This window comes from Nothoprocta perdicaria, unplaced genomic scaffold, assembly GCF_003342845.1.
Source record: "Nothoprocta perdicaria isolate Ctin4 unplaced genomic scaffold, notPer1 scaffold_136, whole genome shotgun sequence".
Lineage (NCBI taxonomy): Eukaryota > Metazoa > Chordata > Aves > Tinamiformes > Tinamidae > Nothoprocta > Nothoprocta perdicaria.
In genome coordinates, this window is record NW_020454494.1 from 1,863,032 (window position 1) to 1,889,717 (window position 26,686).

Below are 26,686 nucleotides of genomic sequence, written 5' to 3' on the forward strand. Positions count from 1 at the left end.
AAAACATATCCAGGAGATTAATTTTTGTTGCCTCTATCTGGTTCACACTGTATCCATACTAAAAAACAAACATGACCTTAGAGTCACACAGATGGAAAGTCAGTATGAATATTTTTTATAGGAAGTGACTCTGTGATTCTGTGATTCTGTGAAGTCTATTTAAACTAACAGTTCACTAGTTAGTTAACAGTGCACAGAGATGTCTTGGTGGTAAATGGATTTTTTTTTTTTTTTTAAAGCTCTTTTTGGCAACTTTGTTCCAGAAGTTTAACATTGACTATGTACTTATTTATTGCATTTGAGAAATCATGCAGAAAAATCATGTGTAAAATTAAAATGCCATTTCATTAGCCTATTAATTTTACATGTCCAGGGTAGAGGCTGATAAAACTTGAATATGGATAAGACACAGACCAAATCTGAATATGGATAAGGAAGCAGCTTTCTGTCACTTTTTGCAGAAGGATTTAAAATGACTAACCAACTGATGGAGCAGTAGATGATACTTAGGATCAATAATCATAGAATTATGCACCTAGCAAAAACTAAGTGCAACTTTTCAGGAAGAATCATAGGCTTTGAATTGACAGTTTTGTCTCACTAACAAGATTCCTGGGATATAAAAGATAATACTATGAAAATACCATGTCTTTACAAAAGACTGAGTAGTGCCCTAAGCTACCAGCTGACCTGCAGATGTGAAATGCAAGCTTGCACGTAATGCAGAAAAATAGGAAGCATGGTAAAAGGAAAGCATAGTTGCATCAAAAATTATTAGAAATAACAAAAGAATGAATCTTGTGAAAGGGTGAACCATAGAAAGACATAAAAGGCAATAAAAGATGTTCTAGAAGATCATTAAATGTAAGAGATAAAAGTAAAGAGAAGTAGTATGAAGAACACACACTTACTGAAGAATTTGTTTAGAAGCAGTAACATTTCAAAACAAAACCAGAACAAACACCTATGCAATAAGAAACTATCATGTCAAGACCATAACTTATCTTGACAAGATAACTGGCTTTTTTGAGTAAAAAGAAAGAAGAATTGATATATCTAGAAATTAATACAGCTTCTGATACTTCTACACAGATTTTCTTATGTTCATACGATCTGTTCTCAGTGAGAGCACCCTATGAAAAGTGAACAGTGGATTGAAAGAAATGCAAATAAAATACTGATTAGCATGTCACTACTCCTTTGGAATAGTGTCTTAAGTGGAGATGAACTCAAGAGTACATTTTTACATGACACTGGAAGGATCTGAATGCAGTCTGGAATATTGGGTCAGACATCAAAATGACACCATAAATGGGATTATAGACCTACCATAAACTACTCTGAAAACAACAAGAAATTTAGTACTTTGAGTCTCTACTATTAAACTAAACTGCCTCAGTGCTTGTTCTTATCTCCAAGACAACATGCCATTGCTTGAACATAATCCATGTTTCCAAAACAAGTCATCTTCAGCCATACTGCTTCATGGGAAGTTCTTCCCCCAGTAGGAATACAGGCATCATCTTTTCAGTGAACCCAAATATCTTCTGAAAGGGAAGCAAGACATGACATGTAATAGTAGTAGCTTTCCCTTTCAAAGACAAATAAGGTATTTCTTCCAGGTCAGGGAACAGACATGGTTTTCTTAAAAAAAGAGATTATTGAGATAAGCAGGCCACAATAATATAAGAAATACAGAAGTAAATTGAAGCAAAGTCACTCAAAAGYGACAAAGATGATCAGGCTCTGGAGCCCTTGCCTGATGAGGAGAGGCTTACAGAGCTTGACCTTTTCTGCCTGGAGAACAGATGCAGGGAGACCTAACACATGCCTGGCAGTATTTATGAGAAGGTTATACGAATGCAGAGCTAGCTGCTTCACAGTGGATTGTGGTAGGAAGCAGAAATAAGATAAACTTTCCTGTTTGTGATCACAGCCAAACAGTGCAGAAGGTGGCCCAGTGAGTCTGTGCTATCTCATGTTTGGAAGTTTTCAAGACCCCATGAGGTAAAGCCATGACCAACCTCGTCCAATGTCACAGCTGCCTCTGCTTTGAAGCTGGATTACTGACCTCCTCCACAAGCTGATTTATCCTATAAATCTACAGCATGACTCTAAGATCTCCCCCAAAATATATGAAAAGTCAAAAACTAAGCCTGCTACCCTAAGCTAATTAAAARTCATACAATAATCAAGAGAAGGAATATCTTGGTCATTTGTTCATTTTGAGGACAACCCTTGCAGRTCTTCACATCAGTGCAAGGAAATACAGTACAAGGAAAGAAGTGCCAGAAGTAAAAACAAATAAAAGATCCAATAATGCTTATATTCACTTCTGCATCTTATTGGAAACTTTTTAGAAAAAGCTTTATTTTTAGGTGCTGCTATCTAGTTTTAAATAAAAATTGTATAATGATAATGCTAATTTAAAAAGAAACGGCCACTGCAAACCTTGAATTAAAGTTTAATTAGAAGGAAGAAGAAATATTTATGCTGAAATCAAACATACTGAATAATTAACCTTGATGAAAAGCTGTATAAAATTATACTGTATTAAGTAAAAATGCCTGAGCTGATTTCTACCCAGAATTTGCTAAATACAATCTGATCTTTACAAAGAAACTTCTTTTATTGGAAAGTCTTCAGTGGCTGAGCTAAAACATAACAATTCTCTCTCATTCACAGTCAACAAGTTATTGTTGCAATTCACAATGTTTTTGTGCAAACAGCCAAACAAAGGCTTTTGATTCCCAGTAAACTTTAACTTGTTGAGTCTCTCATTGAAAAGATACAAATGTAGATAATGCCTCATCAGTCAGAAAGAGCTGCAATGTGGAGCAGAAGGTTGAGGAAAGCCTCACATTCACTCATGTAATTTAACTAAGAAATAATATGTATGCTATATGCTGGCTGCCCTTAACCAAATGTTAAATCCTGAGATTGCTTAGACTTACTACTATTAAGTTTTAAGTTTAATAAGCTCCTCCTAAATAATAACAAGAAAATTCAACATGTACATAGCTATCAGGTTACCAAACTGCAACTATGTTTCCAACACAGAAATTATTTTTCAGTGAATTAAGCATCTCCATTTTTAACACAAGAGACTGCATTATGTTACAGGTTATACTGGAAGATGAACAGAACTGAGCAATTAAACTGATTGAGCCATTTGTTGTTTATAATAAACTGCCATTTGTTGTATGCTTGTCAAGCGTAATTGAGCATAATCTTACGAAGACCTGYTTGATGACTTTGGAAATTACTCTTACAAAATAATAAAAAGAACCCTTGTAGCAGGGTTCTGTAATGAATACAAAAAGAACAACAAAAAAAAATCAAGTGCATATACTTAATTATGTATCCATGTAATCTGTTCTTTTTACTTGTTTACTTTCATTATTTTATTATGCAGTGTTTAGCCATTTTTATATTCTTTGTCAAGCCTACATTATTGGCCATTTTTGAATAAAGGATACTAGCATAGATGGAAATTTGTTCTGACCTTCTACATCTTGCTAATCGATAAATATGTAAGACTCTCAACCCATTAAAACATATTCAAGTTCATATGCGTTTTCTAGACTGGAAAGTCAGTTACATCTGACACCCCAGGAACTGAATGCTTTACAAAGATCAGGCAAAAATATTCTCTAAAAAAAAAAAAAAAATTACTTTGAAACTGTTGTGATAATTATCAGTAATTCAGCATGCCAGTGCTGAAGCCTATTCTTATGCTATTAGTAACCTACTGATTATACTTTTTATTCCTTGAAGGAAAGCTTTAGGATGCTGAAATGTTTTAGAAATGCCTACTGTAAGCTCATCTAAACATTTGCCAATATATTCTAAAAGGTCAAACAATAACATTAGAAAAGTTCCCTATGTGAAAGTGATTGGTAATATGTTGTGTTGGAAACAAAGTGAATGATATTTGCCCATCCATAAAAGTAACCTGAACTGTATGGAACTATGAACAGACATGTTCATGGTGAAACTGTATGAGAGTCCTCTACAGAATCAAATTGCTTTACACTATGAAACTCATTTATTCTCTGCCCTTCAAAATAATTTTTTGAGTGGAGCTTATTTCTTGGGGTTCTTCAAAATATTACATATACACTTTTAATGTAAATAACAGAGGGAGACTGCCTTAAAACAAAGCTGCCTCAAAAAAGTCAAGATATAAGTAACTGTTCATTATTAAACTATAGGGTGCTAAGGATGGTCTAGGTACATTGCAAATTCAAGCATTCAAATTCATCTAGACGTTTGAATCCATTCTTAAGTTCAGTGTATAATTAAATCTCATTACCATTCAGGACTGAGAGCTGAACAGCACAGACATGAATAATTTGGCTGAATTGTAGCATATTAGATGAAAATACCAAAAGAAAACCATGGAATAGATGAAAGAGAAAGACAAAAACTTGGAATAGATTACAAAGTTCAAAATTTTGGTTGATTAAATTATGAGGGTATTTTTTTTTTCAAATACTACATTGTATTTACTGATTTCCCTGAATGCACATGCCTACTTTGGAGAATTCTAAAAGATCAACTACTCTTAAAGAGAAGCTAATTCCATGAATTGCCTACAGCATGAGTTTTATGAAATCTTTGTAACGAAAGTTTAAATCAGTTTTGGCAGTCCACTGGCGTCTGTGAAAAACCCAATTGTATTTAAGCTGTATTACATTAAGATGTATTGTAAAAATGAAACCCTTTAAGATCTAAGGTATACTAATTGCTGCTCAAAAAAAAAAAAAAAAAAAAAAAAAAAAGCTACTGAAAGACAAGAAAAGACATTTATCTGAGCAAGTGAAATATCTGTCTTAATCCATTCTTCTTTCAGTCTCAAGTCTCTTCTTTTCAGTCTTCTTCCAAACAACCTCATAATGAAAAGCTTAAAACTGCTCATTTGAGCATCACCAAAAATGAAGGTTGTAAACACATTTTCAGCTGCCTGCATGGCTTGCTATACTTCCTGAGATATCAAAGAATTCTTAAGAATTTCAGATTATTTATCATGTTCAGAATTATGTCACCAAGTTGCATATTTTGTAAGAGTATTGTGGAAATAAAGGATAGGCTACTGAAATAACTTCATAGGTTTACATAATTATGTAAAGGCAGAATGAACAGAATAACAGACTATTAAACAGAGGTTATAGTATAAGTTATCAAAAAATCAGGAAGTCAAAGATGAAATATTGTTACTGGAGTGAAAGGCTAAAAGTTTGAACAGGGGAAAAATCGCAAACCTGATAAAAAATTAAGGCATTCGTGTAATTCATATAATTTCAAGCTGACTGTGTCAGCTGATGGGAGCATTAGCATGAAAACAGCCTAATGAACAGCCTACTGCACGATCCACATTGGATCTTACCAGGCAAGCTGCAAATTGGAATTCATGATCCCTTTTTGCCTGAGATCATTGGTCCTTTCATGAAGGCGTCTAGGGCCAACTTCCTGGGCAGTTTTATTCAACAAAGGGTAAGCAGAATAAGATATGGAAGCTGAAAATTTTAAATCTGTCCAAAAGCAGAAGATATGTTGAGCAGGTAGACAAAGTTTTAATCAATAGTATAAGAAGATGAGAAACTTCTACTAAAGGTAATGAGAGCACTGAGGTAAAATATGGAGCAATAAAAGTTACAATTTACCCTTAGATGAGACATTTGCRTACTTTTGGGTGACTAAAAGCCAAAGTTCAAAGGTCAGATGATAAGATGCTAACAACATACTTTGTAGCAGAGATGCTTCCACATCCACAGTGTATATTTTAGGTATTTCAGGAAGACCCCAAAAGTTAGATTTTGTAACAGCAGTGGTTGAACTCCAAAAATGAACAAGACAGGCAAATATTGAAAAAAAAAAAATCCTTAGATTAGATATCCCAGAAAGAGCAATGACAGCACCAGACACTTAATTGRTGCAAATCTTAACTGGCATTTCTTTCAAGCTGGAAATGTAATAAAAATGATAGTGAATGTTCTTCAGAAGCTAATGGACAGATGAAATAGCACACTTTCATAAGTTACGACCTGTATTCTTAGGCTTTTTTTTCCTATTATTTATATATCTAATTACTTTCTTTTTTTTTCTATTATTTCTATATGCTGTGTCCATATCAGTGATAGAACTGGAACCATGTTTGTGAGAACTGTAAGGATATAGCTGCAGAATGAAAGAAGAGAGAAAGGTAATTATCCAAAATCCATTGTTATCAGGTTATAGAAATGTTCTCTATTACATTTTCTGATCAATAAGATAAGCAAGCATCCTATACAAATAATTATAATATATCACTCAAGAACATGTTCATTTATTAATTTCCTATGCCTAGTGAAGGTTTCAGATAAGTTACAGGTCTATCTAACCTATTAAAATAGAAAATGGAGATGTTTTTATTGCATCTGTTTGAGGCAAAAGCAGAATAAAGGAATAAATAGCAATAGGATATCTTAACTCCTCCCCTCCTCTTTAAAAAAAAAAAAAAAAGTTGTTTTTAATTCCCACAATCTTACACAATATATTTCTACTATTCTTTCTCCAGAATATTAATTTTGACCTGGGTCTGTTAAGATTCTCCTAGAGGCATGAAGGTAATTTTAGTTTTGTAACTATCCCAATAAAGGTTGCAAACACTAAACACAATTTTCATATAAGACACCTAGCATGAAGAACTATATTCGGGAGCAAATAACATTTTATATTTTTCAAAGATGGAAATCTATATAGTGTATTGACATTCAAGGAAAAAAATAATTTTCATTCTTACATCAGAACTTTTTTAGTTATTTTTATGTGTTCAAAAAGCTCTTTTTCCATTATCCATGAATCAACAATAGAGACATGATCAAAACTTAGAACTTGTAAAAGGACCAAATATCTACTTGAAATGTATTCAGTGGGATATAATGAAAGAATTTACAACATAAGTTTAAAATATCTATTTCATACCTTGATAAACAGCTTTGAATCCTGGAGAGCCAATACTGTCATCAGATTGTAAGTGAAGCCACATCTGGTTGCTCATGCTCACAATAAGATCAGGAACACTAGATCCAGTGAGTCTGCATACACAATAAATATAAAAGCAATTTTTAGAGTCATTAATGAAAAAATAAGCAAATATATAAACTATTTTTTTTTCAGCAAAGTTCATCCTCAAATTTACCCATGAGGGTTGGAATCAGCTTCTTTCAAATTCCTATTAATGTTAATATTTTGACCTCCACCCATGAATCACAAATGTTCTTAATGACATCCAGAATGGCCAATCCTTTCCTGAAGGTTTTCAGTTTATTTTATTCAGATCTACCAGAAGAATTACTATTATGTTAGCAGACATGAAAACATTAATCTTGTACATCTCCATCAGAACTCTTGGGTGACTAGGTGCATTGTCAATAAGCAGGCAAGTTGTAAACAGATGTGCTATCATTCAGGCTTTGCTTTTCCATTTATAGAGCACAGGCAGAGTAAATTTAGCATAATTTTTAGGGAACCTGGGATTTCTGGAATGGTAAATGAGCCTTGTCTTCATCTTAATGTCACCAGCTGCATTAGCCCCTAACAACCTGTCCTTCGAAGCCAGGCATTGACTTCTCCTCTCTAGCTACGAAAGTCCTAGTCAGCATTTTCTTCCAATAAAAGKTTGTTTTGTCTATACCGAAAAACCTATTGTTCAGAGTGGCCACCTTCATCACTCATCTTTGCAATATTTTCTGGACAACCTGCTGCAGCGTCTACATCAGCACTTCTTGCTGCTTCACAATGTTATGAACACATCTTCTTTCCTTAAACTTCAGGAACCAACCTACCTAGCTAGCTTTAAGCTCTTCTTCTGAAGCTCCCTCATCTCTCTCAGCCTTCATAGAACTGAAGAGAGTTAAGGCCTTGCTCTGCATTAGGTTTTGGTGTAAAGAAGTGTTGTGGCTGGTTTGATTGATCCAGACCACTAAAACTATCAGCATCACATCAGCAACAAGGTTGATTTAATTTCTTTCTTAGCATTTGTGTGTTCACTGGAGCAGCACTTCTAATTCCCTCCAAGAACTTTTCCTCTGCATTGACAATAGGGCTTAGGCCAAAAGCCAGGCCTCTTGCGTCAATCTTGGCTTTTAACATGCCTTCCTCACTAAGCGTAATCATCTCTAGCTTTGGATTTGAAGTGGAAGAGAGGTGACTCTTTCCTTGAACACAAGAGGCCATCGCATGGTTATTAATTAATCAACTTCAATATTTTTGCATCTCAGGGTATACAGAGGCCCAAGCAAAGTGAGAGACATGCAGAACAGCTGGTGGCGCAGTCAGAGCTCACAACATTTATGGATTAAGTTCACTGTTTTATCCTGCAGTAGTTTGTGTCACTCCCAAACAGTTACAATAGTATCATCATACAGATCACTATAACAGACATAATAATTAAGAAGTCTGAAATATTGCAAGAATTACCAGTCTTATGATAGTGTTCTACTCTTCACAGATGACACATCACTATTCTGTTGGTGAGCTTAATTTTTAAATATGACAAAGTAAAGCTCTGAAATATTTTACTCCTGAAGATGTGATATACAGTGTCAGCAAAACTCCCAGATTTTACTTTGCTTTATATTTTTATTTTAATATTTGCAATGTTAACTATTTAGCTGAGCAGTGGAAAAAGATTCAAGCACAATATTATAAAACTCTTCTTCCTCTTAAATTTTACCACTTCTAGAAATTTATTACTTTACCTTCTTTTGAATATAAATCTTATTTTTAGYCATTATAGAAAAGTAGGTTTCTTAATAAATACATATCAAGTATCTTAAGTTTCTTAAATTYTTTTTTTGTTGTTTGTTTGCTTGCTTGCTTGCTTTTATTCAATGATTATTAAATTGCATCTCTGCATTTTTAACATACTTTGATACGCAGAGTGAACTACTCCACTAACAGTGGAATAAATATTCAGGGTACCAAATTTACTAAGGAGTTCAAAAACTTGACTCTGAAGTACGTTTGGAATTTCTATAAATCAAAAATGTATCCCAATCAAAGAGGAATCAATCAACAACTAACAACAAGTTAAACTAGCACTCCAAAATACTGTAAAAGAGATCTGCAAAATGTATGAAAACAAAACAAACAAACAAAAAGGGTGTTATGCTTAAACACCGATTTCTTAGAGCAGGAATTATTTCCTATTTTCTTTTTCCAGCATTTAAAAGAAGGGATTCAATCTATTCAGTTGCAGCTATTTGCTATTRTAACACAAGAAACAAATGCAATGTGTAAATAATCCAATCATTCCAGTCTTAGCTTTTTAAATCAATTAAACTAGGCATATTCTATGTACTGTCATTGATATCATATTTCAGAAAGCATCCTTACTAAACACTAGGGAATTGCAAACAAACACTTAGGGGAACTATTTTCCCTTATACTCATCCCTCCAAAAAATATTCTAATGAATTTAAAATAATTTCTATATGTGTTAACTGTGTCTAATTTTTAAAGATCATACAACATCAAAATCCCAGTAATGTATATGTAGTTTCCCCAAAAGGGCTTAAAATATAAAATGATGAATGCTTATCAAATGTGTTCAATACTGCCTTTGTCCAGTAATTTTCTATACAATGTAAAATAATGATATTATAGCACATAACATGCTAATTTAGCCATCTACAAGCTACAACTGACATGTCTTGTGATAAGGTCCCTTTACAATCCTTGAAGTAAAATGAGCATCTGTCAAAAGCAGTTCTTCCAATCCAATAAAGAATGGTTAAGATAGATTAAATGAATCCAGTCTCCACAACAGCCTATTTTGTCTATTAACCCAGAGGGCATAAAGTAACCAATTGAAGCTTAGCTAGTTAGTTTGCAGATGCCCAAAGTCAGCCAAAATGTTTACACTTGCATACAGCCAGAATTCAAGTCTGAATTTAACACTCCTTTGATATTTGTATATATGTTAAAAAAAAAAAAAAAAAAAAAAAAAAAAGACACTTCATCAAAAGGTCCTTCATATAGTTAGTATTATTTTGACTAGTGGTAGTTACTAAAAAGACTCTTTAAAAATATTCAGCTATCTAAGAGTTACTGAAACAAGACTCGCACTATGGAGGCATTAATAAAAACTAAAGTGGTTTGGACAAGAAATAGAAGGAAAGAAAAGCTTTAGGAGTCAAGCTTTAGTATATCGATTTAATCTTAGCAACACTATAGTTTTTACAACAATGTCTAAAAAAAGTGAGAGAATATGTATGCAAGGGATGGGAATTTTACTACCGTTCAGGTAAAACATTTTTTATCTTTGTGTTATATACATTACATATATTTATATACATATATTTATATTACCTAAGACACTACTATGTCCACAGAATGTGTTTAACTAACTTCAACGAACAGTGATCAATGTACTTTCATAAAAAGATACGCAGCATCTGTACAGGCTTCTCAGTAAATCCCTTGCTTGATTCTTTTCATGCTTCAAAAATCTGATCGAAATTTTGTTGCCTAATCCAAATATTATATAAAGCAAATTTGGAAAAGAATCAATAGTTTTAGATAGATAGATAGATAGATAGATAGATAGATAGATAGATAGATAGATATGTATATATATAAAATAACTTGTAATCTCTGTTTGCTGAAAGCTAATCCATTTCTTATGCTTTTATTTGCTTGTCAAAAATTAATTACAGTCAGAAATAAAAATCTTTTCTGCCTTAAAAAAGCCTAATGAGATTGCTATTTTAGGAGAATTATCTTATTGCTCAGAAGAAACAATCAATGACAGCAAATTTTCAGAAAACGCTGTTGAAGTTCTGTACTTACACATACAACACTGTTCTTGTATCACCAACTTTCCCAGCATCTCCAACTGTAAGAGTATCATAACCTCTTTCCAATTCAAACTCTTCAAAAGCAAGCTTTATGACCTATTAAAATGAAACAAGTTAGTTATTTCAAAACACAGACAAAAGTTTCCTGATCTGCTGCACCCAAAGTAATTGGATATAAGACTTAATGGATAATTTAAAGACATAGTTAAGCATCTAAAAAATGTCACACAAAAAGTTTCTTCATTTAAATAAATAAATAAAAGCATTTTGTATGTGAAGAAAYCTTAATTACTTTTGAACAAAATCTTGCTATGTAATTTCACTTTTCAACTAATACTCTATGTTAATACATTTCATCATCTGGAGAATTAAAAATTCTCACTTCAATTCTTTTAATATGATTTATAAAAACTAAACTTTATGATGTAAATGTTAAGTATTTAGTYGACTGCTCCTTTTTCTGCCATAGGAGAGAAACAGGCACATCGATCACAAATGAAACTGCCTCTTTTAAGACAGTCAGCTTTCAATTCAGTTTCCCTTTTTCACTGACTATATGGGGAGTATGGATGGCCTATTTCAGACTAATGCTATATAAATTTTTCACAAAATGAGTTCCACTGTAGATTAAACTGATTATCCTTAGGATAGCTTTTTAAAATTTTTTAGATGCAGGGGAGAAGGGTTATTTATGTATTTTTGAGAAAGAACACAAGATATCGTGGTGTGGATATACATACAAACAGAATGTGAAAAATACTTAAGAACCACTGACAGCAAAAAAAAAATATACCTACCTGTAGGGAAATAATTTTAAGTATATTATATTATATGTAATTATATTAGTATATAATATTGTACTTAATAGTATAGTGTATTATAGTTAGTGTATAATATTAAGTATATTCTGAAAAACAGTGAACTAGAAAACTAGACACTTCTTCAGATTCAATCCTGTTTTATAATTTAATAAATAGTAGTATTAGTCTGTCATCATTAAATAAGTTTACTCTGAACTGATTTGAAAAGAAAAAGATCTTTACAAAAAGAAATGCAAAAAAAAAATATTTCTAAACCTATTATGTTTGTTTCTGGATGACCAACTGTACTTCTTATAGAAGAATGATCCTGTTTCTTTTCTTAAATGCATGAGAGATGATGCTCATTCTCAAGCAATTCAGAAAGATTACTTATGTTTAGATAAAGAGACTCTGGTAAATAAAAGAAGCTTAAAAATATGAGATACGTATGGAGGTGTCTAATGGGAGCTTTGCAAGCAAACTTTCTGTCATAATTACTTTTGTGTTTATCTTGGACACTTCCCCACATTGTACTTCTGCTGGCATAATTGCTATAGAAAATAATGAGGGAAGACATCAACAACACCAGAGTTATACTAACAAATTTCAATACTGAAAGAAGAAAAGAAGCTCTTGGGATCTACATATTGTTAAGTCAGGCAACCAACAAACATTTTCATTTTTCCATTTTCCTCTGTCAAATAATGGTTCTCTATTGCCTCGAAACCTCTGAAAGGTAAACTGTCTTTCACAACAATATTTTTCCTACCTTGGTATATGTTCATGCATTTCTCATAATATATGGTTGATATCAGATTAGGCATAAATATACAAAGTGAAAAATCTAGAGCAGGTGACTGTAAACTCATGGGTTTTCTGCTCCCTATTACTCAGTTCCATTTCTAAATGTTCTTCAAGTGTATGAGGCTATGTTGTAATCTAACTGTCCTGGAACCTCATCACCTGAACTGCCTGAACACAAGGACAGAGTGGAGCTGCCTCATCCAGTGCCTCAGAGCTTGCGCAACACTGGTTGTCCTAAGGGAAAAGCACAGCCCTCTCTTGATCTCTGAATAAAAAGAAATATCAGCATTCATGTGCATGAGAGTGCACCAGATGGTTAGCACAAGGTGAGAACAGACATAAACAAAAGGCAGTGGCCTAAACCAGAGGGATGTGACACACCTCCGTGGTACTCTTAACTCCAGCTTTTCCACCCCCTGCTCCAAGGGATGCAAATGCCTGCTCTGGAATAACTAAATCTTGCCATGCATTTTGTTCATGCAAATGAATGTGGTTATCCCCATTGCAGTAAATAATTGTATTTACTAAATTTCCACTCATTCCTACAATAGGGCAGGATTCTATTAGCTGTGAGATTCTTTTGGTACAGGAGACTCAAGGGGACATTTTGAGCAAATTCAATATAGGCACACAAATCAAAGTGTACAACTTACTGCAAGTTAACTAGTTAATGGACTTTTTGCTGAGCAATAGTGATTACTCCACACACTGAGTCTCCTGCATTTGGGGAGGAAATATCTTAGCTGAAACTCTCTTCAGGGTGGTTATTCTGTCAAATAAAATTGTGAATATCTCTTCACTAAGGTGAATTTGACAGCTGCCAAATATTACTTTGGAGAAAATCTCCAAAACATAATAGCACATTAAAGTTCATGCACTCAGAATCAGGTCCTGACAATGTTTGATTTTACAGCTTTGCCTAGTTAAGGCCTCTTCTGTGATGTTTTGAATTTTTATTTTTGCTCTAAAATAATGAGACTAATCTTATTTTCCACCTACAGTAATTTGTTTCTTAACTACAATGTTGAGAATCATATACGCCTGTGCATTATATTCTCCTAACATTGTAAATTGAAATGCTAAAATTACTTGCACAATAAAATGAAACTATATTTAATTACAGCAAACATTAATTTACTATGAGTGGTGATAAAATACTGAGAAAAAATATCTTCTCCCCAAAGCCATAAGAATAAAGATAGAGATGATAGCATATACATTAAGCCTTGTTCTGCAATGCTTCTCATTATTTAAGTTTCTAAAAATAATAATTAAGAAAAACCATAAAAACAAGTATGTACTTGATTAAAAACTAGTCTCTTTTCAAAACCCAGGCTGGCGATAAAGATGTCCTTCATGCCTCAGTGATCATTAATATATGTATTTTCACCCTGTTGCATGCTCTGAAATTCATTTGTGTTAACAGAAAATGTTAAATATGGCTGACTCCTAAGGATTACGGCTTGATTTTACATATTTGCATCTGTAAGAATTTGAGTAGAGCCTTTCTTGACCTATATTGTTTAAAAAGAGAAGAAAGATTAGAATCATGGATGATGATCTTAAGGCATGAGTTTCAAACCATATGGCAATCTCCTCAAATATGCAGATTAACAGTGCACTGTAAGAACATATTGGGGCACTAAGCCAGTATTGGGTTCTAATTCAAATTATGTACRGGTAAACAGAATAGTCTCTGTCAAATTCACTTATGCATCATCTGTAATGAATATATAATGAGAAGATTCTGTAAAAACTCTATTAAAATGTGAAGAGAACAGTAGAAAAGGTGGCTGCAGTTTTCCCTCCGCAGTGCTATGTGACTTACGTTTAAATTACAGTGTATAATTAATATGTAATTTACCCTGTGAAAACTGTTTTAATTTTCCTTAATAGCAATATATGCTATCAACTAAAATAGGAAAAAAAAAAAAAAAAAAAAAAAGTAAGTCTTTGCAGATAAAGTTCAAAGGCTTTAAGACCACTTTTAAATAAGTTATTTTGTTTCCAATATAGGTATAGATTTTAATTACTATATTATTGAAAATTTATAGTGATGTAGAAACTTGGAGATATTGGATAGAAACTTAAATATGTTCTTCAAGAAACCTTGAATGTCTTTTAAAATACAAATTTGTACAAATTGGACTTACATGTCAGTGAAGCAATTGCAAAAAAAAAGCACATAAGCCAGTTACAGGACTTTTTTTTTTGCCTTTTTTAGCTAATTAATAAAATAACATTCTTTATTTTTTCTTGTCTTCTTGTAACTTATTTTTATTATATTATTAAATAAAAGCATTAATCTAATGATAGTTTTGAAATTTGGTTTTATCATTAATTCTGATCTTATAATTGTAAGGAACATCAGATGAGTGCTTTCTCATATTTTATTATCATAACTTCCTGGTGAATACACAAATGCATTTAAAGATGCAGTGTATCACAAAATACTACAGAACATCCCTCAAAGTCCAAATGCCTTACGAATTTATTACATTTAGTATTCATTCTGTGATTTTATTATGCAGGGCTGTAGAATGAGGCTTTGCAATGCACTGTCGGCATACAGAGACTAAATGCTACACTAGGAGCTGTTAATTTTTTTACAGAGCAGTATTTCAAAATATTTTACTGGTGAACAAGGACTCTTGAAAGAGTCACTTCTGAGAAACAAGTATCTGTTTGTCATCCTTCAACTGAGAAGCACAGAATCTTACACCTATGGAGCTACACTGCACGAGAAGTGAAATATGAAAACAGGTCTGGTATAATGCTATAGATTGTGCTTTATATATTATGCTATTTATATTATGCTACAGATGTTTCTTTATATAATTATACTTACATATTAACAAATCTAGTTATTCCACAGCTAATACTGTAATGACAGTCACCTAAAATAACTGTACATTACAGATGACTATACTGCAGCTCCACAGGCCACCGACTGCCTTGTAACCACGTAGCCCTGTACCCAGTATTACCATTCCCAGTAATGGGCTGTAAACGTTGGAGTTTGCAAGGTTTCAGCATTGGGGCTCACCAGGCTTGTCCGAACAGGACCTGCTTATAGTTTTGGCTTATTTGGTTTAGCTGTGTGTGATAGAATTTCTTGAGAAGACAGCCTGACAGAAGTTCAGTTCAGAAGAGACAGTTACCAATTCCAGGATGGTTGGTATCTGTGGAATCCACTTCTCCCTAGGCAACACAATCTGCCCTCTTAGCCCATACTAATAAGACTGAATAGAGGATGGAGTGGAGTGAAGACACTGCGGCCAAACTCTATTGTACTCCCTGCAGACATGGCAGCCTGGTGGTGCCACACAGCTGATGGGCCAAGGATGGTGGCTGATCAGTTCCATCTGATAAGTCTTGTTCAGGCTTCTTCTCCTTCTAATCCCATAATAGAAATACACAACTGCTCCTCACTGAGCATGCTCTCTAGATTACTAACAAAAGTAAATATGACTAGAGTCACTCAAGCTCCACCTGGATGTAACAAAAAATATATCAAAGGTTAACTAAGTGGAGGGTAAGAAGGAGGAAAGAGGTTTACCCTCAGTTCTACTGCCTTGTTTACCATCAGGGTACTCTCAGATTCACAGAATATTTATTTATTTAAGGTTGGAAGGGACCTCTACAGATCATCTAGTCCAACCTTCCTGCTCAAGCAGGCACACCTACAGCATGTGGCACAGGGCGGCATCCAGGCGGGTTTTGAAGACCTCCAGAGTAGGAGACTCCACAACCCCCCTGGGCAGCCTGTTCCACTGCTCTGTCACCCTAACAGTAAAGAAGTTGCTCCTCACCTGGAGACGGAACTTCTTGTGTTTCAGCTTGTGGCCATTACCCCTCGTCCTATCACTGGCCACCAGTGAGAACAGCCTGTCCCCTTCCTCCCTGCATGCTCCCTTCCTGAACTTATACATATTAATCATATCCCCTCTGAGCCTTCTCTTCTCCAGAGAAAACAGGCCCAGCTCACTCAGCCTCTCTTCATACGAGAGATGTTCCATTCCCTTAATCATCCTGGTTGCCCTTCTCTGGACCCTCTCCAGAAGCTCCACGTCCYTCCTATACTGGGGTGCCCAGAAYTGAACACAGTACTCCAGGTGTGGCCTCACCAGAGCTGAGTAGAGGGGCAGAATCAGCTTCCTTGACCTGCTGGCAACACTCCTCCTGATGCAGGCCAGGATCCCATTGGCCTTCTTGGCCACGAGGGCACACCTCAGAACTACTTCCCCTGTTTAACATCAAGAGTACTCCTGGGTTTCCCCTCAGTCCTACTCTCCCTATTTAAGCTCAGAGGTAATCTTGGGTTTATCCTCAGTCTTTCTCCYGCTGTTTAACCTCTGACTCACGTTTACCCTCACTGCTACTCCCAGTGTTTACCCTCAGTCCTACTCCCAATATTTACACTCAGTTATAAACTTCTTTTTACATACAGGTCTACTCCCGATGCTTACCCTCAGTCCTACTCCTGATGTTTACCCTCCATGGTACTTCCGTGCTTACCCTCAGACCTACTACCAATGTTTACCCTCAGACGTACTTCCCTATATACCCTATAGATGTATTTCCCTTGTTTACTCTCAGTGATGATCCTCCTCTTAACCCTCAGTGGTACTTCCATGTTTACCCTCAGTGATACAGCCCCTGTTTACCTTCAGGCCTACTCCCAGTGTTTACCCTAAGGCCTACTCCCGACGTTTACCCTCAGTCCTATTCCCCACATTTACCCTCAGTGCTACTCACAGTGTTTCCCGTCAAATGTACTCCCAATATTTTCCCTCAGTAGTAAACTCCTTTTTCCAGTCAGTTCTTCTCCCAGTGTTTATCCTTAGTCGTACACCCAATGTTTACTCTCAGGCCTACTCCCGATGTTTACCCTCAGTCCTACTCCTAATGTTTACCCTCTGACCTACTGCTGATGTTTACCCTCAGTGGTACAGCACCTGCTTACCCTCAGGCATACTCCCAAAGCATTCCCCCTATTTCCCCACAGTCCTACTCCACCTGTTTGCCCTCAGGGGTACTCCTTTTTTTTTACCCTCAGTCCTACTCCCCTTGTTTCCCATTAAGAGATGAATCCAGCCACCCCTAGTCCCTCTAACCTTTGAGGATTGGCTGGAATGCAAGGAGAATTGGCTGGAATGCAAATCTGCCTCAGCCTCCCCCCCATCAAACCGCAACACTGTGATAGCAAYGTCTCTAACTGGCAGGTGTCTATGGCTAATCTCTTTAACTTTCAGGAACCAAAACGAAACAAAGAAGTTAAATGCTATTAAAAAGCTTAATTCAAACTGAATATAAATTCCTTCTGGTTATTTATGACTGTATAGCTTCCCTGTCCGCAAGACAGTGGAATTATTACATACTGCCTATTGCAGTTGAGGGAAAGAGCCATTTAAATCAGAAACACAGTGAAGAGCAATGTCATACTTCAAAACATTTGGAAACAGAAGTGATATTACTTTCGGTATGTGAACTTTCCGCATCTTTTGCCATAAACATACTATTTGAAAATATTGAATTCCTCACTATCAGTATGCATTATTTAAATATTTTGTGAGTGCATATGCACATATATAAATTCATTATATATTTGGGATCCTCCCATTTATTTATACGATTTATGATTTATATTTCAAAATGCACGAACATGAATGGAACGCAAGTTAAAAAATAAGGAAAGGAGGAGAATGGAGAGGAGGGGAGGGAAGAGGAAGGGAAAGGGAGGGAAAGGGAAAACAATTTACATTATGGCTTTTGATTGATGGAAGTCTGACTTGCAAACATTCAACTGTGAGGCCTAGTTCATAGAATCACAGAATGGTTGAGGTCGGAAGGGACCTCTAGAGATCATCTAGTGCAAATCCCCTGCTCCAGCACTACTTCTTCTCCAGCAAAACTTCTACAAGTCTTTTCATATGCATTTTTTTTGTTTGTTTACAAGTTGTATGTTGAAATAGCAAGCATGGCATTTACGTTTGCACATAACTTGAAACAGGAAAAGACTGTAAGCACAGTGGTAGACAGGTTTAGGAAGTAAAGTCATCCTGAAGAGCTGGACAGCCAGACTTAAAAAACACTCCTCCCTCCCGTCTTTCCATAATAAATAAATAAATAAATAAATAAATAAATAAATAAATAAATAAATAACATCAGGGACACTTCATTTAGAAATATGCAATGTATGCTCTAGTTACAGACTTGGTGACAGCCAGTTAGGCAACAGTTCTTTAGAAAAGGATCTGGATGTTGTAATAGGGCACAAGTTAAACATGAATCAACAGCCACCTCTGTGAAAAAGTTATACATCATAATAATGTGTGCAGAGTTAGTCTGCAACAGATGTGGAGAAATCTTCCTGCTTTAATCAATATTGATGAGGCCTCAACTGCCAAGCTGTGTGCCATTTAGATGTGGCACTTCAAGAAAGATGTCAATCAACTAGAGAGACTATTTCCTGTATGAAAATATTAATATTTATAGCTCACATTATTTAATTCTCAGAAATATAAGTGACGTATGATCTCAGATCATAAAGATATCTTCTCCCTCCCCACTCCCCACCAAAGATAGAAAGATAGGATACATTCTCAAGCTATGTTTGGCAATGATGGTTTGGTGAGCACGAGCTGTATGACTGATGGAGTCAGCAGAGACTTGACTCTATTCACTGACCCACAAATTCATGTAGAAGTTCTGTTCACCTGCTACCTGGAATATTGTATATTGTCTTGGATGCAGAATCAGCTCTGCATGTTCCCTTCCTCCCTGAGCAGAGATGCTACAGATTCCAGTAGTGCTAATTTTGTTCACACCTGTTCTATTGCCAGTGGAGCAGAGCACAATAAAGCACTAACTACATGTCTAAAATCAGAGCTGTTCCTTTAATATATAATATCATAAACTTTTCTATGTGTTGTAGTATATACAATTTTAAAGAGAGATAAATGTAATTAGAGTGAGCCTGTAACACATCAAAAAAAATCTAAAAGTAAGACTAGCAAATCAGCCTTAATTTATTTTGAATTTGAATGACATCTGGATGACAGATAATTTGTGCCTTAGGACTGATTTACTTTTAAAAATGATCTGATTGGATTCCTGCTGATTGATAATAACATATTATCTCTGATGAAGACCCTCAGATGGTCCATATTTAAGCTCTTTATAAAATTTCTCAGGAATAAGTCCATCCCAGGAATAATATACTGAAAAACAAACAAGCATACTCCTATGAAATTACATAAATCAGTAGAATCATTTTGCTATTGCACTTTGACTAATTTTGTTTGTCCTATTTGGATTATAGCTTTTATGATAAAGAAAAAAAAAAAGGAAGGAAAAAAGAAAAAAAGAAAAAGAAAAAAAGAAGACAACAATATTAAGGTTTCTTCTTAGAATCACGGAATCATTCAGAATTGGAAGGGTCCTTGGGAACTCATCTAGTTCAAGCTCCTAATCGAAGCAGGGTCAAAAATGAATTCAAATCATGTTGATCAGGCCTTTATTCATTTGGGTTGTGAAAAAACTCCAAAGAGAGAGTTTAAGAGTTTAACGTACTTTAACCTACTTAGTAAAAGGAATGACTAAGTAAAAGGAATGACTTCCTTCGGTCGACTGGCTTTAATTTGCTTCATTTATTAGCAAGCACAGTGTGCTGTTAGTCTTCCTAGCTGCTGGGGCACACTGCTATCCACCAGGATCCCCAAGTAATTTTCTGCAGTCAGTTAAATGCAGCACATACTGTTGAACAGTTACACTTTCCCAGGTGCAGAACTTTGCATTTATGTTTGTCACATTCCCTGCAGGTCACAGGATGAGACTGAGTATGGTAGGGATGTGTGGCTGTAATGTGACCCAAACAATGTTGTGGGTCTAAAGTGATAAATACGATAAACTTCTTTTGGGAGTGTTGCTGTCCTTGTCCACACTTCAGCAGCTTGGTCAGTAGATAGGTGTGGGAACTAATTATAGAATATATATATATGTTGAATAGAAAAAGTGACAAACTAAGAAGATATTAATGTGAAAGATCTGGCAAAGCGTTTGGACATGCAACACTGTATCCTTTATGAAAAAAATAAATATATCACAATTGTGTTCGAAGCTGGAGCACTGAAAACAAGCTAACAGTGTGTCCTGTTTAACTCAAAAATAATAAAACAGATCAAGTATGTGATTTCTATCAAGCACTAATAAGTTAAAAAAAAAAAAAAAAAAAAGGATTGTAGCTTTTTTATCTTTCCAAGACCTGAGTCTAAAGAAATACAGAATAAAACAAAGCATGTACCTGTAATTGGTACAGCTGAGTTATTGTTCACTCACTAGTCTTCACTAAAAAGATATCAGAACAAAAATAAGGAGCAGAAATAAAGGAGATTCTTCATGGCAAGTTTTGTTGGTTTTGTTAGTGTTAGGATTGGAACATTTATTCCCTTGAATACTGGCTTTTGCTTAAAGGAAGAACTTAATAACTGTCAATGACATGTCCAGAATACATCTTGTTATGTAGCTATCCTGTGCTGTTATTAAGAAATATAAGCTTCCAGTAAGAGATAGCGAAATGAAAAAATAAGGTTTGAGTCTAAATTCACTATCCACCTGATCTTGTATCACAGAAAATGCTATATTTACACATAATAATAGTTTTCAAGGAACTTTTTGAAGTGCAAATGTAATATAATGAAGGAGATTTGTTCTACTTATATTCTTCTTCATTAATCACTTTAAAAGTAAAAAGACAAGATTCTTTATGGATTAGAAATCAAGATAACAATACTAAAAAATAATTACATTTGAGACTACTCTAATGTTATTAATTCTAAATGCAGGATCCTTAATGTCATTTCTAAAACATTTTATTCTCTCTTTATCACTATCAGTGTCTATTTTGTAGACATTTTTATTAGCTAAATAAAAAAATGCTTGCATTACAGTCTATGAATATAGTGAGTCACCATAAAAAGGTTATAGCTAGATTTGGAGAGCTAGATTTATTCTAATGATTTTAATAAAAGCTTTACTAGCATATTAATACTTTAGACACTGTGCATGGTACTTGGTATGGAAAAATATATTTGAATTTTGTGACCATCTAGCACAAAAGATTAATTTTGTCATTCTGATACTAATATTTAGATTCTTTATTTAAATTAAATATTTCTTTTTAAGGAAAATACATCACAGTTATGTATAACAGAGAAAAAATGTGACAAGGTAGTATAAAGCACTTCTTACTTTACCAGTATTCAGTATGATCTAGAAGACGATAGTGCAAGTATATATCAATTTTGTTTCTATTATTGCAAACTGCCCATTGTTATAAAACACTATTCAGAAATACTATTATGAAAACATTTGTTGCAGAATTTCCTTTTTGTCTCAGGGTTGCTGTACAGAATAGCAGTTCTCCTTTTTTATTAAAAACATTTTTCATTCTGTGATAGCAAAAATAATCTAAAAATGTGAACCAAGGGCAAATATGAATATGTAGAAAGCCTCAGAAAACGGCTTGTGGTGATGAATTCAGTCTATTCCGTCTCATCAGGGACCTTTGGACTGTGATATTAGCATTTTCCCACAGCACCAAAAATGTTGTACCTTTGTTAGAGAACTTAACATTTTGAATGTCAACAGTATCCATATCTTTTTTCTATACCTATCTTATGTGATTCAGCATATGAGCTTGCCATTCTGTGACTTTCAATAGAAGGAGAATTTAATGGACTACAAGGCATGTATAAACTCTTCAGAGTTTGCTCAGAGCAGACAGATAGAGGTATCAAGATTCAGCTTATATTCAGGAAAAAAAGATCGAAACATTTCCTCAGCCATTTAGAATTTAGAAGATAAACACAAGTTTTTCAAACTCTAATGCATGCAAAGCAAGTGAAAAAAAAGTCTGGTCTGTATCATTTTCACTTTTTATTTGTTTATCTGTATCTGTAGCACTACCGTGATACTCTTTCATCTTCATATGATTAAACTGTTTAACAGTAAATTGAAAACGAAAGATAATATTTAATTTGCTTATTAAAATATTAGTAATGTATATACATTTCTCACATAACTCTAAAACTAATCTGTACTTACAATTCCTTGTCTTTTAGAAGATAAAACTGTTTAAATATTGCTATAATGTCGTTCTATAAAAATCCTATTAAAGATCCTAAGGATATTCATAATCTTCACAARCTTTTTCTTAAATGCTTGAAAAAGAAGAAGATGAGCAACATTAACATACCAATTGTTGGTGCAGACTCCCCTTTTGAGAGGTATTTACCAAGTAAACATCATGATTCCGGCATGTCATATTTTATTGTAAAGAATTTTTAAGGACTTTTATAAAATAGTCATGATGCTTCTTTGCTTTTGTAAAATTCTGCTTGTATGACTGAACTTGTACAGTGGAACATAATTTCCACTATAGAGGGCTCAAATGAAAAAAAAATAATTCTATACTAGTCTATAGGCTATTGTCTATAAAATATAACTACTACACTGAAAATTCCACAGAAATAACCTTCATATTTCTTAGAATTTTAGGAATGAAAATGAATGCCTAGTAACAGATAAAAATGTGGAATAAATAAACACACACATATATAATGAATACATTAAGTATTCCACATGGTAAAATCATTTTGCTAATCATAGAATCATTGAAGTTGGAAGGGCCCTCTGACAGTTACACAGTCCGACCCTCCAATAAGCAGGTATAAATAAATTAAAAATTTATCAAACTTTAAGCCTTCATCCTTCAGCTTCTATTGCTATTGGAGATGGTTTATATTATCAGAGATATCTATGTGGTCTGGCAGGTTGAACAGTACCTATAAAAAAACGTGACTTTATGAAGCCACATCTGGTGGTAAAGCACAGTAACTTAGACAAACTTAAAAGGTACAGCAGATATCTCTGGTGGGTAAATGTGCCTTAGCACACCTGTAGAAATCATATTTTGTAAAATCTCTTTTTAAAAGTGAGAACCAGAGGAATTCATTTTTTGTCTACATACTGGATCTCAAGTTCTAAAAATGTACCATCAGTCTCATGTCTTCATGAAACTGAATTGTGCAGAATGGTTCAGTAATGATAAGTCAATGATCACTTCTTGCTAAGTGCAGTAGAGAAGTGTTTTGCTGAGTAGCTAAAAATTTGCCTTGGAAACAATAGAATCCCATTGTTTTCTTTGAATGGAAGTAATTACACAACAATGTTTACTTACTAGATTTCTTTTTTTTTCCAGATAAATTTTAATGACCATTACAAAAGAAAGACAAATTACAGCAACATTTGATTATATTATTTGGTGAAAATACGATTAATTTGTATTTTCCTTTCAGACAATCTAACAACAGGAAGGCTGCATTTTTTACAGTGTTAATAATTGGTTGATATAGACAAGATAATTCATTCTAATGTATTTGAGCTATACAAAGGAAATTATGTATACTTAGTAGCATGCATGCAATGGCTGCTGAGAAGTACTGAGGCTAAAAATAATGTACCAATAATTCTGTTTAAAATAATAATAAAAAAAAATCTGATTACAGAGAAAAATAACACTGATATCGAAATGTTTCAAAATATCTATAGTACAATGAAAAGGAATGATCAGTCAGGAAGCTGTTAATTTGACAACCTAATAACACAGAACAGCACTAGGAATTAGGTTAACAGTGTGAAAGGCTCTGAATCAATACATTACAGTATACGCTGCCTGTATGCGTGCTTTGCCTGCATGCCTGCTTTTTCTTGGAAAAAAAAAATAATCAACAACAATATATTAGTTTTAGGCAGGACAATAGCTACCTTTTCAAACCATGTCCTTGGGCAGGATTTGTACTTTAATTTGATGAAGAAAACAAAAGTATTTCATGATTTCATGGGTATTTCTTGAGGATTTGTTTGTGCATCCATGGACCCAATTCAGTGCTGCATGTGCAGTGCGTATGCAAATATCAGTGTCCTCTATGTGTTATGATAATTGTGCTAAAAAGATTTAGGAGTGCTTTCAGAGCAGACTCTGGCTACCTCCAGCCCTGTGCTTTGGTTTGCAACACAAAGCAATCTCAGACCTGATAAACTGTGTTCTTTTTGAGTGAATCTAAACTGGAAGAGGTTTTCCAGGCAATAGCAGGCATTTGGGACCAGATTAGAAYCAGTCCACAGTAAAATGCTGAAAATGCAATTTTGGGCCTGTTTTCTCTGGAGACGAGAAGGCTCAGAGGGGATATGATTAATATGTATAAGTTCAGGAGGGGAGAATGCAGGGAGGAAGGGGACAAGCTGTTTTCACTGGTGGCCAGCGACAGGACGAGGGGTAATGGCCACAAACTGGAGCACAGGAAGTTCCGTCTCCAGGTGAGGAGCAACTTCTTTACTGTTAGGGTGACAGAGCAGTGGAACAGGCTGCCCAGGGAGGTTGTGGAGTCTCCTTCTCTGGAGGTCTTCAAAACCCGCCTGGATGCCGCCCTGTGTCACATGCTGTAGGTGTGCCTGCTTGAGCAGGAAGGTTGGACTAGATGATCTSTAGAGGTCCCTTCCAACCTTAAATATTCTGTGATTCTGTGAATAGACCTCAGACACTCAGCACTATTTTGCCCTATGAAGCTGCTCTCAATTTACTGCCTTTCTCTTTTCCCTTCTTCTTGACTTGTCTCTTATTTTTTGTTACATTCTAAACAATGTCAGATATTTATATTTATAAATAAATATTGAGAATGTATCATCACTCAAGTGAAACTCTATGCCTCACTTCAGTTCTAAATACTATGGTATGTGGGTGAGCTCTTTGCTCCATGCAGATTTCACAGATTAGTAAATAGTTTATATCCCAGTGATAAATTTATTTAAATTACTGAATTCTGCACTGGGTTAAAAATATTTCTTTTTGTTACAATGGTAAAGGTTACAATCTATGAGGGAGAAATAAATAAAAAAATAAAAACAAAACAAACAAACAAACAAACAAAAACCAGGAAAATCATGCTGGGAAATCTCTTCCCACCTATCTGCTATCTGAACAAGAAAGGAGTGATGGTCCTAACAGGTGATTCCTTTCCTGAAAAATATATAATATGCAAAACACATCTTGGCTTACAATTGGTCTCAATGGTATTAAGTTTTTTGCTACCATAATGATTCTATGATTCTGTGATTATACTGTTAAATAAGCAAACTGACTACAGTTCTTTATGCTCTGCCTTTGATTTTCTCAGAAAGACAGATGGAAAAAATGCCTCTCTATGTCCAGGACAACAAACAAGCAAACGAACATCCTTCCTTTCTAAGCAGGGATTTTGTCCTTCCTGAGCATGTGCATCAGCTGGATTAATACACAGCTCTCACTCATATCTACTATTCATAATCTATTACAGAAATTAATATAGTTTTAGGACATAATGAAAGACACAGAAGGCATTTGAAAGCAGAAATGTTTAAACAGCTTATCTACACTAATCCCTAAAACAATTTACAAGTAGGTATCAAGAACAGGTAGTCCCACACTCTCACCCTCTACAGATCAAACCTATGTATGATTTTTTGATTTCAACATTAATTAAACTCACCGAAAACAAAAACCTTGAGAGTTCTTAAAATAAGTGGTGAAGTTTATGAGTTTAGATTACACAGTACAATCACAATTGATGAAAGTATGCAGATAAAATAGGCCTTACTGTTGTAGACTATTGTCTTACTAGACAATAGACTATTGTCTTACTAGACAATTAAAATCTGTTACATGGAAGGTGAAAGAAAACAAACTTATTAACAAAGGAAGAGTGATCCAGAATTGGAAGTACTGGAAGTATTGAAAGTACTGGAAGAATCAAGCTAATACTTGATCCATACATGAAAAAATGATCCAGAACCTTTTTTTAAGATTTAATRTAACTAATGTGTTATTTGATCAAAGTCAAATTTCCCTGAAATAATAATTTGGTGTGACAAAAAGTTTCACAAACCTTTTTGGTTTTATCCATGACATATATTTTGTCATGATAAGAACTTGCATTAGTTTGTAAGAAATGTTTTCACCCAGAAAGGTTGTTATGCTAATGTGATTAAATGCTTCAATAACTGAGAAATCTTAAAACAAAACAAAACAAAAACATAAAAATCCTTTCATATATACCCTCTCTTGTAAAATTCACCACACATTCAAGTGGTATTACACTGAGAAATTGAGTTTTTCCAGCCCCAAGTGATCAAAATGCA

General features: G+C 34.4%; 1 protein-coding gene across 1 annotated transcript in view; it reads right to left on the bottom strand.

Annotated features, from left to right (window-relative positions):
• Nucleotides 1–26,686, bottom strand: part of CSMD1 (CUB and Sushi multiple domains 1) — a 471,181-nt gene that overhangs the window by 229,102 nt on the left and 215,393 nt on the right. Inside the window, exons 9-10 of the mRNA XM_026033888.1 lie at nt 10,837–10,940; nt 6,967–7,079 (exon numbers count right to left, since the gene is read on the bottom strand). Coding sequence (XP_025889673.1) covers nt 6,967–7,079; nt 10,837–10,940 — 217 coding nt within the window. The remainder of the gene's footprint in view (nt 1–6,966; nt 7,080–10,836; nt 10,941–26,686) is intronic.